The 19,277-nt window shown below is 49.3% G+C and overlaps 1 protein-coding gene across 8 annotated transcripts in view; it reads left to right on the plus strand.

The window, feature by feature from the left end:
• The window catches only part of Fhod3 (formin homology 2 domain containing 3), a 419,361-nt gene that overhangs the window by 50,375 nt on the left and 349,709 nt on the right, over window positions 1-19,277 (plus strand). For all 8 annotated transcript variants that reach the window (XM_040757956.1, XM_013124838.3, XM_040757957.1 and 5 more), the window contains exon 3: window positions 8,129-8,193. In XM_040757956.1, the coding sequence (XP_040613890.1) occupies window positions 8,129-8,193 (65 nt within the window). The remainder of the gene's footprint in view (window positions 1-8,128; window positions 8,194-19,277) is intronic.

Raw genomic sequence — 19,277 nt, forward strand, 5'->3', positions numbered from 1 at the left:
GAAAGGACGAAAGGGACAAAGCGGCTGCAAGCTTTGTCCTGTGCGCGTGTCCTCATGCCTGCTAGGACTTAGGCTCATGTCACACCCCACACAGTGGGTTTGTGTTCTCTCAGCCTCCCTTTATCTCTGTGAATGTTGGATGCCAGCCAGTGGTTCCTGTTTCAGACAGGTCAGGTGAAGGGAAATCTTGGTGCCAACTAAAATTCTCTTCCCTTTAAAGAACTTTCCAGAAACGCTACCAGCAACTTCCACTCCTTTCTCGGGATGAGAGCTGTGCTGGGGAGGTCCCCACCCCCACCTCAGCTTCTCTTCTTTGTGTAAGTCAGATAGGAAGCGTGGTCTGTGACCAGCAGTGTCTGCCTCAGTAGAGGTGAGGATAAAAGTCTAAAGAATGAGCAGGGAAGGAGACCAGGCATGGCCACAGGAGGAGAGAGAGCCTGGTGAGAGGAGGTTCAGGGTGTCCTGGGACAGAGTAGTCAGAAGAGATGAGTGACGGATAGGGCGGCAGTAGCATTTCCTAAGAAGCTGGCCAAACTTCTGTCCCTTGGGGAGGTCTGAGTTTAGACCTCAAGGGCAGTGGGATAGATGTGAGGGGCCTTTGCCACAAACAGAAGCCCAGCTGAAAGTGGATCACTGTCTGAAATGTAGCAGCCCAAACCATGAAAGAGAAAGCAGGCTCAAGTCGCTGTAACCCCCTGTGAGGTAACCAAGCACCTGTTGACAACGGCTGAAAACACAGGTGACAAAACAAATTGGATTCACCTAAATTAAAAACGGTTCCTCCTTTTAAAAAATATACTTGACAAATGGTGTGGAATGAGAATATTTGTAAGTCGTGTGTCTGTAAATCATGCATCAGAATATGTAAAGAGCTCTTGCAAATCAATGACAAAGTGGTAATTATAAAAGGGGGGGATTCAAATCCTAGCAAGATACACACAAATGGTGAAGAAACGTGTGAAAATCTGTCCAGCATGTTAAGTCACTGGGGAAATTCAAATCAAAACTACAGTGAGGTCCTACTGTATGCCTACTGACGTGGTCGGCGTGACAGTAACGGATGGTGGTGCGTGTTGAGGGCGTAAGTGGCGAAACTGGACACCCAGTGCACTGCCAGTGGGAATGTAAAGTGGCACATTCTCTTTGAACAGCCTGGCAGCTTCTTAAAGTGGTAAACATTAAGTGACCACACAGCCCAGGACTTCTACTTCTAGATATATCCTCAAGAGATGAAACATTTGTGCGAAGATCTGTACACAGATGCTCCCCGAGATATTCCTTATCATAGCCCTAAAGTAGAAGGATCCCAAGTGCCCATTAGCTCAAGAATTTGCTGTGCATGCGATGGGACAGCACCAGCACAAGGAGAATGAGGCATGATGTCATAGCGTGGGTGTACAATGTCCCCCACAGGCTCCTGTGTACAAACACTTGGTCCTCAGTTGGGTGGCTTTGTTTTTCCGCAGCCAGGGAACCTTTGGGAGGGGGGGCATGTTGTTGTGGGGTGGACTTAATACCCCAGTCTTACTCCTGGCCCAGTATTTCCTCTGTTTCCTGGTCTGCAAAGTTGTGAGCATGCAGTCTCGGGGTCCTGCTGCCATTGTCACCTGCCGTTCCCACCGCCATGCTTCTGTCTCCTCAAACCATGAGCCCAAGTAAGCGTTTCCTGCTGTAAACTGCCAGGGATGGTCCTTGTTCTCACAGCAATGAGGAAGGTAACACATATGGACACATGTCCCATTCTAGATGAGCCTCAAGATGGTGGGACTGAGTGAAAGAAATCAGACACACAGGTGACATGTTGCACAGTTCCATCTACGTGAAGTGCCAGAAAGGCAAGTCTGTATAGAGGGTGTGTTAAGGTTTCTATCACTGTGGTGAAACACCATGACTGGGGAGGAAAGGGTTTGTTTGACTAAAACTTCCACATTGTAGTTCACCATCGATGGAAGCCAGGACAGGAACGCAAACAGAGCAGGAACCTGGAGGCAGGAGCTGATGCAGAGGCCATGGAGGGGTGCTGCTCCCTGGCTTGCTCAGCCTGCTGCTCCCTGGCTTGCTCAGCCTGCTTTCTTACAGAACCAGGACCACCAGCCCAGGGATGGCCCCACCCATATGGGCTGGGCCCTCCCACATCAATCGCTAATTAAGAAAGTGCCCTCCAGCTGGATCTTATGGAGGCATTTTCTCAGCTGAGATCCCCCCCTTCAGCTAACTCCAGCTTGTGTCAAGATGACAATAAAACTAGCCAGCACAGAGAGGGCGCGCTTGTAATTCCTGGAATTGGGAGTGAGGAATGGTCACAGATAGGCATGGGGTTTCTCTTGAGGTATGGGGGAGCAGTGACTGTTAAAAGTTAGATTGTGTGGATGAGGAGGCCCCTGTCTAATCAGACCCCATGCTGTTGAATCATATACTTGCAACAGGTAGATTTTATGATTCTCGAAGTGTAACTCATTAAAGTTTAAAAATATGTTACCATGTGACTACAGGCGTGAGAGACACTGCACTGGCCACTGGGTCCAGGGAGCAGGTGCATCTTTTGCAATGAGAGGACAGCATAGGGGGATGCAGGGCCTGCCCGTGACTTCCCCGAGCAGTGTCCCGGATGCCGAAGGTGGTGGGCGTCTTCCGCTTGAGCACACAGGCTCGCTGCTTTCGTCCCAGGACAAGGGCCATGAAGCACCTACAAACGAGTCTGTATTCCTGGGGGCTCCTTGTGACACGCAGTAAAGTGGGCGACCCATCCATCCTCAGGGCCCAGCCCCCTCAGGGCCACACCCAGGAGAGAGCATCGGTGACTCGCTGTCAGGGTGCATTCTTGAATGGGAGACAGAACCGGGGGAGAAAGGAAAGACAATGGGGGAGGATGAGAAAAGGCAGATGACAGACGGAACGGGGTACATGGGGGGACAGGCAGACGTTATTGCAGAAGAGGGAAGACCAGCACAATGTGATGACTAGGATGCCACTTCACGTCAGCAAGCCTTTGTCACATGCCGGGCACGACCTCTGGGCGGGGCCTGAGTCCGTAACCTTCACACCCTCAGCAGAAAACCGGCCTTGTTAGCCTCCCATTTGACGCAGGAGGGAGCTGGGCTCAGGGAGGCGGCTGCGGAGCCGACCCAGCCTGTTTCGGCACTGATTTTAGCTTCACAGTCTACTAGGGGACAGCAGCATGTCTGGAGATGAATGCAGTGATGGCTGGATCTGGGCTTGAGCTTTGAGCTCTGAGCAACTCAGACTTGGGTAGCTTACCCTTTGACCGGCAGACAACTCATTCAAATCTCCCTCCTGTCTCTGAGCCAGGGTGGCTGGTGGGTCTTACGGTGCTGGAATCTTGCTAGTGTTCTCCCTGGAGACCTGCTCAGGGGCCTGTTCCTGCTTCTACAGCATGTAGACTACCTCCTTCTACCCCTTGGCTGAAATAGTAGTCTGAATTTTCTTATGTGCCTGGAGTACAACATGGGGTGTCATTCCTACCATTGGCTGAAAACTGTGATGAGGCCCTGGCATCTCTCTGTTAGGCAAAGAAAGTCCTGCTCTTGCCATGACAAGGCCTTTCTGTGTTTCTCTTGCGAAGATGTTCTCTTGAGAGCTGGGAATGTAAACGCAGGTTTCTGAGAGCTTCAAGGGCCCACATGAGAGTTCTTTCCTCTAGGCCATAAGCATTACCAGGGAAACACGTGCTTTCTGAGAAGCCGGGAATTTGCCGGAAGCTTAGGGCTCTGAGCCTCACATCCCTGGCACTTGGGCCTTGACTGAGTCTTTTTTGACCCCGGTGTCTAATCTGGATGGATCACTGCTGTCACTAGGGAAGGGGTGGCCTTGGGTGTGGCCTCCAGATGGAAACACTGATTGGGAAGCTGGTGATAGTTCTCTGGCATCACCGATAAGGAAGCCCATTGTCCCTGGAGGCACGGGCCTCACACACTGCCTTTGCCCCCCGGGTCCCAGGCCCTGGTGTGTTCCCATCTGACTCAGCAGCGGGCAGTGTTCCACAGGTGTGGCAGCTGGGCACTCTTCCAGCAGGAGTGTCGGGGAGCAAGGAACCCCCACGGACTCCTGGGGGGCTGTGACAAGCTTCCATCCATTTCAGCCTTGGAGTATGGAAGCCCTGTGAAGTTACATGCTGCTGCAGAGAAGCTCGGCTATCGGGTCTCTCTTGTCTGTTTCTCATCTATTGGCCATCCGCTGCTATACAGCAGCTTTATCAGGAAGTGTTGATCACATAGAGTTGGGGCTTCCTTATGTGTCCACACACACACTCAATGCACTCTGGTTATATTCATCCCTTCTGTTACTCTTATAGCCCCCTTCCTTCCCATTCCACACCCTCAGTCTTCAGTTTCACGGTCTCTGCCACGCTGCACAGCAAGACTGCTTTGGTACCTCAGCCGCTGCGAACCTTGCAGCTATGAACATGGGTGTGCAGGTCTCTCTGTGGTGTGCTGGCTTGGGTTCTTTGGGGGCATGCTCCTGGAAGTGCTGCTGCTTAGATATATGGATGTTCTACTTGTGGCTTTTTGAGCTTTCACAGTGGCTACGCTCATGTTGCCAGCGGCACTCAAGTGAGGCTTCCCTTGCTTGCGTTCTCACAGCAGAGAGGCGTGCTTTGTGAGATACTGGCTTGTGTAGCTGTGGGGAGTGATAAGACTCAGATTGCTAGGAGGGCCAAAGGGCTGGCCACGAGGGTAAGGATTGATGCTGGGGACTTGCATGCAGAGACTGCAGCAGGCCCGCTGCCTGTGGCTGTCCATGGGGATCCCACATTCCTCCTTAATGCAGCAGGCGGCGGTGCGTGCCCTAGTCAGACTGTGTTTAGCCCCAACTCTGCCATAAGAGAATGAAAGAAGGGGCACCTACCTAAGAGGCAGCTGGAGGGAGGGGACAGGAAAAGTCATTGGTTAGGTTGGGTCCAAGCTCAGCTACTTTCTACCTGTGAGACTTCAGCAATGCGTCTTTACTTTTCCGAGCCTCTCTCATCTATAAGACACACAATGCTGTCAGTCTTGGGAATTGTGAAGACGAAGCCTGTGTGAAGGTACTCTGAGCCTCATCTGGAACATACTATGTGTCTCACACACATTAAGAACTATTGGTGCCTCTTTTGTTTTGTCTGTGTGTGTATGGGCACGAACACGTGCACATGCCGCAGTACGGATGTGGAGGTCGAGAATGACTTGTGGGATTTGGTTCCCTCACTCTACCGTGGATATCAAACTCAGGCCATCAGACTTGGAGTGAAGCGCTTTTGCCCACTGTACCGCCTTGCTGTAACTGCTCTCTTCTGAACCCAAACTGACAACCGACCCCATTTCTTGGGAAAAGATGCCAGGATTCACTTTCTTCTGAAAGCTGCAGTCATAAAATTAAAGGAAGGAAGGTCTGGGCAGATGGATCAGAGCTAAGAGAGCTTATTGATTTTTGCAGAGGACAGGGGTTTGGGTCTTAGCAGCTACATGGTAGCTCAAGCCACCTGTAACTCCAGGTCCAGAAGATCTCACCTCCAAGGAGTTTTAAATACTGCGGAGCACTTAAACTCATGTAGGTATATATAAATTAAAAAATGATTAGAAGAGCATAGTTACTGGGAAACTAGGGTGGGTGTGTGTGTGTGTGTGTGTGTGTGTGTGTGTGTGTGTGTGTGTGTGTGTGTGTGTGTGTGTATAGCCCTGGCTGGCCTAGAACTCAGAGATCAAATTCTGCCTCTCAAGTATTGGGATTAAAGGCGTGCCCTACCTTGCCCAGCAGGGTTTTTTAATTTTTATTTTTAAGTACTGGAGATGGAACCCAGAGCCTCTCACATGCCAGGCAAACTCTGTAGCACTGAGCTACAGCTACAGCCATCCAAGGATTGTTTTTAAGCAGATAATGTGATGTTTCTTTATGAGACTGACACACAATCTACTGTGCTAACAAGGCACCTGTGTTGTTTCTTTATGAAAAGCCAAAAGAGTCAGCAGAAGACTTCTAGGATGAACAATGACAGAATATAAATATCTATAAAGGAAATGGATAAAAAGCGAGCTTTCAGCATCTGCTACACCAGAGGATGGATGTTGGGGGGAGGGACATGAAGGTCAAAGGGGTTCAAGGTGTCGTTGCTGTCATTGTGTGCATCTTTGAGCTTGACGATCCCATATGTGTTGCTATATTGGACTACCTAAACTGGGTTCTTAGGATGACTTAGTCAGTGTTCTGTTGCTTTGAAGACACACCATGACCACAGACACTTTTATAAAGGAACGCATTTAGTTGGGGCTGGCTTACAGGTTCAAAGGTTTAGACTATTGTCGTCATGGAGGGAAGCATGGTGGCCTGTGGACAGGCATGGTGCTGGAGTAGGAGCCACTGAGAGTTCTACATCTAGGTCCATCTAGGGGATAGATGGATGGATAGATGGATGGATGGATGGATAGATAGATGGATGGATAGATGGATAGATGGATAGATGGATAGATGGATAGATGGATAGATGGATAGATGGAAATATGCTTCCTTCCTTTGCCTAAACCCCATGCAATGTGTGATTTTTACCACTGCCCTTCAACATGCTTCCAGCCGGGCCTCCCCCCCCCCCCCACTGCACACCGGCCCCATTGGTTGCAGGGCCTTGGGTGTACATGCACAGGTAAAGGCCCAGGCAGAGTACTGGAAAACTAGGGAGTTTGTGTGTGTGTGTGTGTGTGTGTGTGTGTGTGTGTGTGTGTGTGTAGCCCTGGCTGGCCTAGAACTAAGAGATCAAATTCTGCCTCTATAAGTGTTGGGATTAAAGGTGTGCCCTACTTGCCCAGCAGGGTTTTTTTATTTTTATTTTTAAGTACTGGAGATGGAACCCAGAGCCTCTCACATGCCAGGCAAACTCTGTAGCACTGAGCACTGACATGGAAGAGTTATCAATGAAATTACCCTTTAAATGGGCCTTTTGATTCTGAGTGTGTGAAGGAGATGCTTGTATGTCCCTTTATTGCTGTGCTATTCATGATGAGTAAGAAATGGAGCCATCCTAGGTGTCCATCAGCAGATAGCTAGATAAAGAAATTCTTCTTTGAGGAAAATGACACTATGACATCCATAGGCCTCTGAAGACTGGTGGCCACCACATGGTTTCCTAGGACCATGCAACTGGTTCCCGGTTTCCTCTCTAATAATAAATTTAAAGCCACACATGCCCTTCTTTTCTGGGCTTGGAAATAAAACACGCAATTGATGCAGTCACTACTTGGGTTCTGTGTGTCCTTCCCAGGCAACCCGAAGACTAGGATGCCGGAAGGCACTGCCCAGATTCTGTTATACCTGAGGCCCCGGGAGAAGTGATGAGGATGGAAAGGGGTTCAGCCACAGAAAGACCTTCATGATCCCTGTTTCTGGATTGCCTGCTCTCCCAGCTTGCCTTAGACTGCAGGCTTCCTGCTGTTCCCTGGTCTCAAGGCCTTTACCTGCGTGTAGCCAGGATCCATGATGTCTCTCACTGAACACTTTATGCCAAGCCTCAGTGCTGCTCCAACTGTGCATTCAAGGGTCTACTTAGGACAGGCTTGACAGGAGTGGAGCTGGGGATACCTTTCCTCCTCCTGGAGACTAACGTGAGGAAGACTGGAGGTGAGATAGGGAGTGTGCATGTTGCCAGGACCAAGAATAAATAGCCTATAAGTGTCCTTGGCGGACCCCATCTTCCTGTAAGAATTCCCGGGAGAAGCCATGGCAGCCTTGAATTGATATCAATAGAGCAGCTCTCCCAGATGGCACTACGTGTTCCCCTTTCCTATATATGTAAAAAGCAATTTAAAATAGCCACGGGGATGGGCAAAGCAGATTGTGTTGTTATATTCCAGGGATTTCACTTCATAGGCTCAGGTTTAAAACCATCCCCACATGGTCAAGCAGGCCGCACAGACTCCGGGGAAGTGGGCTTGGTGATAAGACACATATGCTAATCCAGAGGCCAAAGTTTCCTGGTTTTTGTTCCTTTGAAGCCTCTCGATGTGTTATTTCAGGATGTATTCTTGTTTTGATTGGGTCCCTGCTTACTGGGCATCTCTTTTAGGTGGGTGCCTGAAACCCAGGTCGTTGGGTGCTGCTGCCTGGGCTGACACCTGTGTTTTGTTTCCTGTCTCTCTCTTAGGCGGGGCAAGAAGAACAGCATCATTCTGAGGACACAGCTATCTGTGAGGGTCCATGCCTGCATTGGTGAGTGGCGTCTGAGGCAGGCATGCTTGCTGTCTGTTCTCAGTGACTATGTGTGATGGGAAATGACACAGTTAGAAATTGTCATGTTATCTGCCTGGGCTAGCCCTCATGGGTTTCTGGAATTTGGGGAAAGCCACTTCCAGTCCTGTTTATTTCTGGCTTCCTTTGCTCTTTTGATTGTGACTAAAGATAACACAGCTTGAGGTCACTGATGGAGATCATTCTAGAAGTCATGAGGTTCTTCCTGGATTGTCACCAGTGAGGGCCTCTACCCGGCTGAAGCAATCCTTCAGATGGCTCCCTGAAACTTGCTTTTGGGGAAGTAGAGCCTGAGACTCCAGGTGTGGTCAGGTGACTGGAGGGAAACCTAGTGTCCGTGGAGAGTCGAGATGCAGAGTCACATGGTGTGGCAGTTAGTTTTCATGCTGCTGTAATCAAATACCCTATAAGAAGCAACTTGGGGATGCAGAGGCTTTTGTTGTTCGCTTGGTTTCGGCTTACAGTGTGAGGGAATACAGTTCTTCCTGGCAGGGAAAGGCATAAGAACATGAGAACGAGGCAGCTGTCACATCGCACTTGTAGTTGGAGGGAGACGGGTGCTGGTTCTTCACTGGTTTTCTCCTGTTTATTGAGGAAAAGGTCCCCTGACCCCCCAGTCTGTGGGACTGTGTCACCCACATTCAGAGCAGGTCTTCCCCCTTGAGTTAAGTCTCTCTGGAAACAGCTTCATAAGCACACACACCCAGGTTTACATCTTACCAGAGATTCCAATTCTAGTCAACTCGAGAGTGAAGATTGGCTGTCACAGAACTAAGCAAGCAAGGTACTTGTGGTTCCAGATGGCTTTCCTGTGGTCACCGGGGGACCACTGGCTCATTCCTGCACTCACTGGCTTCCCTACTGCAGTCATGGGTTCACTGGGAAGAAATGGATTATATATGCCAGAAGGATGGCTTCCCATGAATGGTGGATGCTTTCTGGTACTAAGCCAGGGGAAGCAAGAATTTAAAGCCATAAAAAGAAAAAAAAAACCAAAGTTTATTCCATGCATTAACTATCTCAAATATGTTCAAGTTAAGTTTGCGTTTATTTGATGTTTGCTGTGGTCTTCAGGCCTCCTCCAGTCAGGGGAATGTCAGTCAGGTTACTGATGCTGGCCTATCCTAGAAGAAGCAAGGGATTCGTGGATGGAATGGAAGCAACGCTCTCTGGTCCCTTCTCATCCCCTGATGGATGGGGGGGGGCAGCTGGACGCTCGGGCATTTATGTCATTTTGCTTTGGTACAAAATGCTAGGTGATGGCGGGTGTCAACCTTTGTGTTGCTCTAAAGCAGAAACGATTGTGTGGATGACTCAACTGAAGAGCACTGTGGAGTGGGTTGTAATGACTTTGGAAACCTGGACAGGTCTGTGAGACGTGCAGACATTGACTGCTAGCCCTCGGCTGCTGTCAGCGAGTATGCTATAGTGCATCTCCGTTGTTGCATGTGCATGGAGAGCGTCTAACTAAGGAACAATCCCTTGACCCAGCGCTTTGTGTAAATTTCCTCCGGCTTTCATCCCAAACCAAGAACAAGCTCAAGCACACGCCAGGTGAGGTGGGAAGCAACTCTGAGGTCAAAACTGAGAACCTGAAACGTAGCTGACCCCCCACAGGAGGCTTGGGACACAAGTGTGGACCACTTTCCCTGGGGGCAGGAAGGCAGTGGAAAGGTGACTTTTATTACAGTGGTCTGGCTCCAGATTTGAAGGCACCAAATCCTCTTTAGAAAGTGTGTTTGCGGGCAAGGAATACAACTCAACTGGTAACGTGCCAAAAAGGCCTTCGGTTTGATCTCCACCAACATACAAACTCCCAAGTGCTGGGAGTAGGGTGATGCACACCTTTACTCCCAGCACTTGGGAGGTGGAGGCAGGGGGATCAGAGGTTCAGTGTTGTTTTTGGATGCTTAGAAAGTCCAAGGCCAGTATGAGATATTGCCTATAAACAAACCAATATACCCTTTTGCAATATAAATACCATACCAAATGCTATTTATACCATATCATGCAATATAAAGTATATGAAATATAAATACAACCAAGCCAATATAAATACCTAAATATTCTAGCCACAAAACTTTTCTGGACAGCTTTTGTGTTATTGGCTACTTATTGTTCCGTCTTCTATAATTGATGTAGAACACGGGCTTGGTTCCACAGTGTGTTGATCCTCAGTAGCCAGTTCAACCCATGTGGTGTGACTAGGACATCTCCACTGTAATTGCTGGAGGTTTTAATCAGTTGCTGATGAGTGTATGTGTGCACGCATGCGTGCTCTCAACCTTCCTTATGCCAATTTGCCCTGGTTATTGCAAACATCTAATTTGATGAAATAGTGCCTATATGTTTGATCAACTGGTTGTGGATATAAAAAGTCATGGCTTTAAAAATTCACTGGCTGTTTTGGAAAGGAATCAACATTAGTCACTACAAAAACACTGAAGTCAAGTGTGCCCTGACATCTATGAAAGGTGGATTTGGAAACACTTAGATGGATTCCAGGATTCGCAAATGGCTTCAGCTCTTACTTGACTTCGAGGGAACTGAGTTGGGCAGCTATAGACCATGCTGTTGGAGTGTTTGATGCCAGAAGACTCACGGGAAATTCTAGTTTGTGGACCATCTATACTGTGTCTCTGTAAGAAATGGTGCTCAGGCCCTGGAGTGTAAGTGAAAACAAGGTACCAGGTGTACATGCACAGCTTCGAAAGGACTTTCTGCTTTCGGCAGTCCACATCATTGGTTGCCACAGGCTCCAGAGGGTTTGGATGTATAAACTGATGCCCAAGACAGCAGGTCTCCTTTGCCTTGAACACCATCCTGCCGGGTCCATTTTCTTCTTGTGGTGAGGTCTTGTGTTTGGTTATGTATGGGAAGTGGGACGCCGGCATCTGCCTTTGAAGTGTCTCTTCCGATTGTGACATACACTTCCCCTTCCCAAGGGGCGGCGTTAGATTCCGCTCCTTTGTTGTAACGACACATCACAGCACAACACAAAAAACCAAGGAACGGAAGCTGCAGCAGCCTCCAGTTGAAATGACAAAGGGAGACAAACAAGGGGGCAAACCCTTTCATGTCAGTAGAGTCCTGGTTTCTTCTCCAGACTGTTTCTACTCATGGCTGTGTGAGACCCAGATTCATCTCTGAAGGTGTTGGATGCAGCTGCTACCCAAGGTTCAGCATGGCAGACAGCACCCTGAAAACCTTGTTTTGTGTCTGTGGTGGCACTGGAAGGACCCAGGATCAGTGGGTCTATCACACGAGCAAGCACCTCACCCCTTCCTGCTTTTATGGAGTGCAGGGGTGTTTACAGTCCAGGGTGAGTGCTGATGAATTAGAGGTGACATGTGCTTGGGATTGTCCAGGGCCAATCTTGGAAGCCTGTACCCACGGGGATAAGTGTGGAGCACAGCCTTTAAGGTTAGCCACTCACAAGAGCCAAAGGCCACAGGGTCTCTGCTGTGACGACCCCCGCTAATCCCTGAGACAGGCCTGTGTGATAATGTGGCAGTTGTGACGTGTTTGGCAGGAGGCTGGAATGAGAATTTGGTATAGTGAAGCCCCAGGGTTTTGCACCTTCATGCTTTTCTTTGCTATGACTTTTTTTTTTCCGAGACAGGGTTTCTCTGTGGCTTTGGAGGCTGTCCTGGAACTCGCTCTGTAGACCAGGCTGGCCTCGAACTCACAGAGATCCACCTGCCTCTGCCTCCTGAGTGCTGGGATTAAAGGCATGCACCACCAACGCCTGGCCGTCTTGTACGTTTTTTAGTATGAATGCCTGATGTAATGGATTACAGCAAACAATGCATAGCTTGCCCTCTTAATTCAGCTTCGATCCCTAAAGAGATTAAGATTATTTTCCATCTTGGGTGTGAACCTACAGATCCAAATTAAAAAGAGAAATCTCTGAGCGGCAGGAGAAGTCTGAATTTTATGAAGTTAGTAGAAAAAAATGTTTTTTGATCCTGCCAGGGATCCTATTTCAACCCCTGAGAAGTGTTCCGAGGAACTGCTCTGATGAGAGTTACATGAGGGATAGAAAGAAGCTAACGAGTAGAGGGCCAGGATGGAGTCTGGGACGTAAGAGAAAGTGTGGCTAGCCTTAGTGGTACATTCCAACATTTGGCAGGAGGAGGAGGGAGCGGAGGCACAGGCAGGTAGATCTCTGTGGGCTGGAGGCCAGCCTGGTCAACACAGTGAACTCCAGGACAGCGAGGTCTACATAGTAAGACCCTGTCTCAAAAAACCACCACCACCAACAAAAGAAAAACACGGAAATTGTGAGACTCTGTGATTGTTGATCTTATTCACCAATGTGGCTGAATTTAGAATCACCTAGAAGATGTACCCATTGTGTCTATGAGGATGCTTCCAGAGAACACTAACTGAAGAGGAAAGACCGGTCTTAAACATGGGTGCTACCATCCTGTGGGTGTCTGGAAGGGCAGAATAAAAGTAGAGAGAAGTCAGCTGAGTGCCAGAATTAGCCCTGCCTTCTTCCTGCCCCATTGAGATGCAAACAAGCAGCTGCTCCACCCTGGCATTGACAGAGCCACCAGCAGCCACGCCTTCCCCGCCGTGGTGGACTGTACCCCATTAAACCATGAGCCAAAATAAACCTTCCTCTTTTAAGTTGCTTATTTGGTCACAACACTGACAACAACTGATGCAGATCCTTAAGTTGGCATGGCTGGGTTTTCTACTGGCTGACATTTTTTTTCCCTCGGCCTTAAAACTTGTTTCTCACGCTTCTGAAGTGGAAATTGTCTTTCCTTTAGGAAAAGTATCTACACGGGGTTTGCCACACTGTTCAGAAGGGCAAGTCAGAGGCACAAAGGAAATGTTTAAAGAGAAGGGCGTGGAGGGGATGTTTCACAGATGGAGAGAAGTAGTCGGTTTCCTGCAGCTGTGGCACTGATAAAATAAAATGAGGTGTCCGTGTACATAGTGCAAAGAATTTCCTTCTCCAGGCTAAGCCATGCAGCTACGTGCATCAGGTATTATAACTGTGAAAGCAGTGAGCTGAGGGAACGTGTGTGTATGCATGTGTGTGTGTATGTTCATGCATGCCAGTGTCTATCTGTCTGATGTATGTGTAGAGGTCAGAGAGCTACCTTCTGTGTCCCTCAGGTGTCATCTACCATCTTTTGTTTTGGTTTGAGATGGGTGTGTTCTCATTGACCTGGATCTTACCAACTGGCCGAGGCTGGCTGGCAGGTGAGCCCTGGGGCCTGCCTGTCACAGGGCATGCGCCATCAGGCCGGCCACTTTTGAAAAACAAGTTCTGGGGTGCTGGAGAGATGTCTTAGTGGCCGAGAGCACTTGTTGCTCTTACAGATGACCAAGGTTTGATTCCCAGCACCCATGTGGCAGCTCCTAACCATCTGTAACTCCACTTCCAGGGATCTAGTATCCTCTTCTGGGCCCTGAGGGTGCCAGGCATGTATATGTTATACATACATACAGACTGACAACGAGCGAGCGCGCACGCACATGCACGCACACACACATTAAAACATGAGGTTTTATAGGATTTAACTCATGACCTCATGTTTGCAAGGCAAGCACTTTTAGCGATAGAGCTATCCTGCAGCCTTTGCATTCAGTCTCAATGGCAAAGGAGCCTGGGCCAGTGCTGGCTGTCATTGCTGAAGGGAGGTATGAGTGTGTGGTGCAGAGTGGCAGCAGGGACTTTGTCCAGTATCCAGACCTCTGTAGCAACTGCAGTGTCTCAGACCCTGGGCTTCTGGATTCAGAGGAGGGGGCAGACCTGTAATGCATGACCACCAGCCCCTCCCTCTGCAGCCTTAGCTCACAATTGTGTTCACCTTTCTTCTCTTTTAAATTTAATTTTGTTTTTTGAGACAGGGTTTCCCCATGTAGCCTTGGCTGTCCTGGAACTCACTCTATAGATCAGGCTGGCCTCCAACTCAGAGTTCTGCCTGCCTCCTGAATGCTGGGATTAGAGGCATGCACCGTCACTACGAGGCTCTGTTCACCTTTAAGGCCTCTGTCCGCTCTGTGCTTTGACCTAGGCTGGCATGACTCTGTCACCTCTCCCATTTTCCCCTCTGCAGCTCCTGCTGATTTTCAGCAGAGCCCCAGTGACCCTTTGGGGAAGCTTCCTTCCCAGATTCCTTTCCCGCTTTGCCTTTGGTGGCTGACAGGGACACTGGGCTTTGGTGGCTGACAGGGGGACACTGGGCTTTGGTGGCTGACAGGGGGACACTGGGCTTTGGTGGCTGACAGGGGGACACTGGGCTTTGGGACATTAGTTGAAACACGTGACCTGTACTCCTTGACTCCGTGTGTGGTTTGAAATTTCCCTTCAGATTGGGGGTTTTCTTCAGGAAACAGAAAAACAAAGCACTTCTGGGTCTGACGATCCTTGGTGATGCTTTTGTGTTACTTAAGGAGGACGAGGTATTGCTGTGAGTGCTAAGATACCAGGCCTGGACAAGTTAGCCTGGCCATCTGGCACCTTGGGTGCCAGCTAGCAGACCGTGCGAGTGCTGCTGGTCCCTGACATGCATACCACGTGACTGAGAAAGAAAGTCAAGCTGGCTGTTCCCAGGCCTCCAGGGTTCCCACGCCCTGAGCCATTTGGTCATTTTGGTTCTCTGCTGCCATGGCTTCCTCTGTCCCCAGGCCTTAGACTTGTCTGACCATCTGCTGTCTCCTCACAGAGGGATCTCTGCACCAAATTCTGGGGTTTGGGAGGGCTATCTCTAGGCCTCACTCCTGGACACCACAGTGACCAACCATGCCCGTCTCTAGTGCAGTCAGGTACAGAGGGCTACTACTCTTGTGAGTGTCTCTGGGTGTCAGGATTCCAGACTTCCCCAGACACTGGTACTCTGATACCTTTGATTTCCTCATAGGTGTTTGCTGTCCTGCTAGCCACAGCTTCAGCACAGAGGGGGGAGGGCTGGGTTTGGAATCCAGAGTCGCTGCTGCAGTAAGTGACTTTTATTTTAAACCTCCTCCCTCTTATGCCCCGTCAAGCCTGTGACCCAGTTTTGCCTGTAGTTCTGTTTTCTATGTTAAAACAAGCTCTGTGGTTAATCAGATAAGTGTCTCACACCATCTGTTTTCTATCAATCTGTCACAGGTCCTAGGTGGCGGGCCCCACAGAATGTCCACGTGTCTAGGGGCTCATTGGGACGGGGGAGGCATTTATCAGGAGAGCCACTGTCTCCCCACCCTTCAGTGTCACCATCTCTCTAAAGTGTCTGAGTCAGGCTGTGAGCGCTACATGTGCACAATTACCCTACTTCCATCTTCTACCTAAAGGAAGAGCGAAAAGACCCAAGGAGACTGTGATACGCACCTGCCGTCAGGCTCAGACCCGCGTGAGCTTCTGGTCCTGAGATGCTGGGAACTGTGTAGGCTGTTGCCCGTCTCTTCACGGATGATGCATAGATTGTGAGCGAGTTCTCAACTAAAATAAAAAGAGCAGCTCAGGAATTCACCTGACACTCGGCTCTCAGCTCTGCAGAATGCAGGGCAGAGTAAAGACTGGAGATACCGTGAGAGATGGAGCCTGAGAACCTTCCAATATAGCTGTGTCAGCTGCGGGGTTAGAGGCCCCAGGAGAGGAACGACAGATGTGAACACACATGAATTAAGATCTCCTAGGCAGCTGTGTTTCAAGTTGTGCTCAATTTCCTCTCTGATTCTACTTAAATTATCTGCCACATCCCTAGGACTTAGTTTCATTTTTATCACTAAATATCTCAAGATAGTGGATATTAGAAATTGAACTTCATGTTGGAATCAATACTGTTTGCTTGCTTTGTGCTGGCTGAGAGACCTGTGTCTAACCTGGCCACTTAACAAGAAACATAAATTTTGGTAAAAAGAACCATCTTGAGTAATTTGGTATGGATACCTGTGGGTAGCATTACAAGGGATGTGTTGGCTGGCAGTTGGACTGCAAAATACCGCCAGCCAGCAAAACCTTCGGTGATGTCCAAGAGGCAATTCCTGGTCAGATTAGCACTGTGCTCTGGAGTGATTTCTGTTGCCTTAGTTTTCCATCACATGTCCGGCCACTGTACAGTGTAGTACAGGCTCTAGTGAGCAGCTGTCTGTGCCCATGGCTGTTTCTGTGAAGGGACTGACTCATTTCTGTCGTGGGACAATCAGAGTCAGTGTTGGAAAATAGAGTGCTTTGTCCCTTTCTAGACATTTTCGTACCCAGAGGATGCAGGAGTTCAGAAGGAGGGCGGATGTTCTTCTGTGCCTTGCTTTTCATGGGTGGCCGTCTCAGGATTAGGTGTGTATTAATGTGTATTAATGTGTTATCCGTGTCTTGGCCATAGACTCAGGAAAAGGGGCTCTTGGAAGACCATGGGAACATTGTCCCCATTTTTATCTGTTATATTAGAACCCCCCAAGTCAAAACCAGATAAAATCAGATACAACAGGGGACTGATTGAGGATTTAAAGGTGGAAAAGGAAACCAACACTGGAATGTGGGTTATTGATCATCTCAAGCTCCAGTTCTTGAGTGATCAGGAGAGAGGAGGAGGAGCTTTGAAGGGGTCTATCGATTGTCATAGTGTCGTAATTGGAGAAAGACCTCTAGATACGTTGTTTGTGTTTATAGAGGGAGTGAAGAGGCAGGACAGTGCTTTGAGCCTGGTCTGTGGGTTTCTTGAGACTCCCAAGATGTGTGGTAGAGATTGTGGTCCAGGGCCTTGTGAAGGGAATGTGAGGGTGACGGATGTGTGCTAGAATGGATGCCTTTGGGGACTCCTCCCACTCTCCTGTCCCTGTGGGTTATCTGATAAGCTTCCTCCTGCCTTAATGTGCTGTGTGGCCTGAGATGCCACATAGCAACGAGTAGATTTTCCCCCGAGTGGGCAAGTACGGCCTGTGATGTCACATGGGAAGATAACTGGAAAGTATAAGGAGACACAGGTCTGATGTTCTTGCCTTGAAGCAGAGTTAGCATCGTGGTGAACCCTGATAGCCTTGCTGCTGTGGAGGTCAAGGCCACGGCATTTCTCAAGATCAGAATCAAGGCAGGGCTGCTATCACTGGGGAGCGGCTATGTGCAGGTTTAGCATGTCATTCTATAATTCTCCTGACACATTATCCTTGCCTTACAGGAGGAGAGAGATTTGAGGAGGTTTGGTTGCTCTCTTAGGGACCCAGGGTGAGACAGGATTACTGCTCAAATGCGCATCTGTCTAGCGGCTGACTGGGAATGCCTGGTTTTGAGGCAATTCGCTTTTTAACAGATCGTCCTTTTCACGGAAGCAGAAAGATAAATTTCCACTCACTGCTTCTGCCTCCTGATGGGCACTGAGCAAAAAGTGTCCAGCAGATGCCACCTCATTTGATACAGGAATTACAGTTCCCATTTAGTGGACGAGGAAGTTAGCCAATCAGCGTAGTGTGGTATTGGTCTCTATGCTTTGCTTCCTCATATCCTTGACTAAGAACCTGTGTTTCCGGCCTCTGAGCCCTTGACTGGCCCAGCTCTGGGAAGATGGGGGAGTACAGGCTCTGATGTCAACTTTGCCCCCTGAGAAACTTCATGGCTTTGGACAGGTGACCTTACTTGTCAAAGGGAGTGGTATTTCATTTTAGAATTGTGAGAGTTAGGTAACTATTTCGTTGACACAGGAACCATGAAAGCACTCACCTTGAATATTGATTTGTAGGTTCATAAAATGGGCAGAAGAGGACAGAGCAGAGTTTAGGGTTCCTAGGCCTCCGTGTGTCTAGGAGCAGGACACCCCCACTCCGGCAGATCTATCCACGTATTGGGAGCAGTAAGGACCAAGAGAGTGGGTGTTTCCTGATGCTACTGGCAAGCACTCTCAGGCATAGAGAGTGGGCGTGTACTTCCTAACCACTGCTTTGTCATATGCCAAGCACTGGGCACACGTGGCAGGTGTCACCAGCGTCACAAAGCAGTCTTGTTGTCTGTGGCTTTACAAATTGTTAGAAAAATGTAGTGTCCCATGCCTGTAATCCTAGCACTTGGGAGATAGAGACAGGAGGATTTGCCATGTGTTTGAGGACAGCCTGGTATACATAGCAAGTTAAAGGGCAGCCTGGGCTACATATTCTCAAGACCCACACACCGTTTGTTAGAGCGAAGCTGAACTGCACCGATGCAACAGCTCTCACAGCCAGAGGATCTGGTCTCTTTCTAGAGGCAGAAGCGATGTCTATGAGATGCTTAGTTTGCCTCTAATGCTCGAGGGACCCCATTCTCCCTGTGCAGAATTGTATTAAATGTGAAACTGGGGCATGGCACTGTGCTTCCCACACAGGAAGGCCTTGCAGTACCCCATTCCCGCGTTAAAGGTACATCTCCACGCTACGTTTTCCTGATCCACTTATCTTGACTCTGGGTTGACAAAGGCCCATTGAAAACTTATGTTTGCACAAAGTGGAGTTGCCTGAGACTCTGGGCATGGTGAGGGTGCTGGGGTTGTTGGGGATGAGCTAAGCAGCACTTCTCTTGCTAAGGTTTGGGCTCAGACGCTGCCCGGAAGCAGTTGGAGAGGCCATGGAGAGCTTTGCCCTTCACCAGGAAGCCATTCACCAGCCCGCTAGGGACCTGGAAAAGAGGCTCCATGGAGCTGTCCTAGTGAGGAATGCCAAGTCTCTCTCTCTCTCTCTCTCTCTCTCTGTGTGTGTGCGTGCGTGTGTGTGTGTGTGTGTGTGCACGCGCGCACATGCTCGCACACGCGCTTGAGCACGTGAAGTCATGCATGCTCACACACACATGAGCTATGTATATCAGAGGACTTTTGAAGACAGGGAATCGCAGTAGGCATGTCGGAGGAGATGGCCTGAGCATGCCCACAGCTGTTCACACCAGACTTTTGCAGGCCAAGCTGCTAGGTGTACCAGCCTGGGATTGGTACTGAGTGCAGCCTGGCCTGGGGTAGTAGGTGTGGCGCTTCCTCCCCTTGGCTCTTCTCCAAGATTTGGAAGTCACTCTTCTCTAAGGTCTGACTCAAGGCCTGGCCCTTGTCAGGACTCGTAGGGGCTCCGGCTGTGGTGTCTGGCATAGG

Source organism: Mesocricetus auratus, unplaced genomic scaffold (assembly GCF_017639785.1).
Source record: "Mesocricetus auratus isolate SY011 unplaced genomic scaffold, BCM_Maur_2.0 Super-Scaffold_100015, whole genome shotgun sequence".
NCBI lineage: Eukaryota > Metazoa > Chordata > Mammalia > Rodentia > Cricetidae > Mesocricetus > Mesocricetus auratus.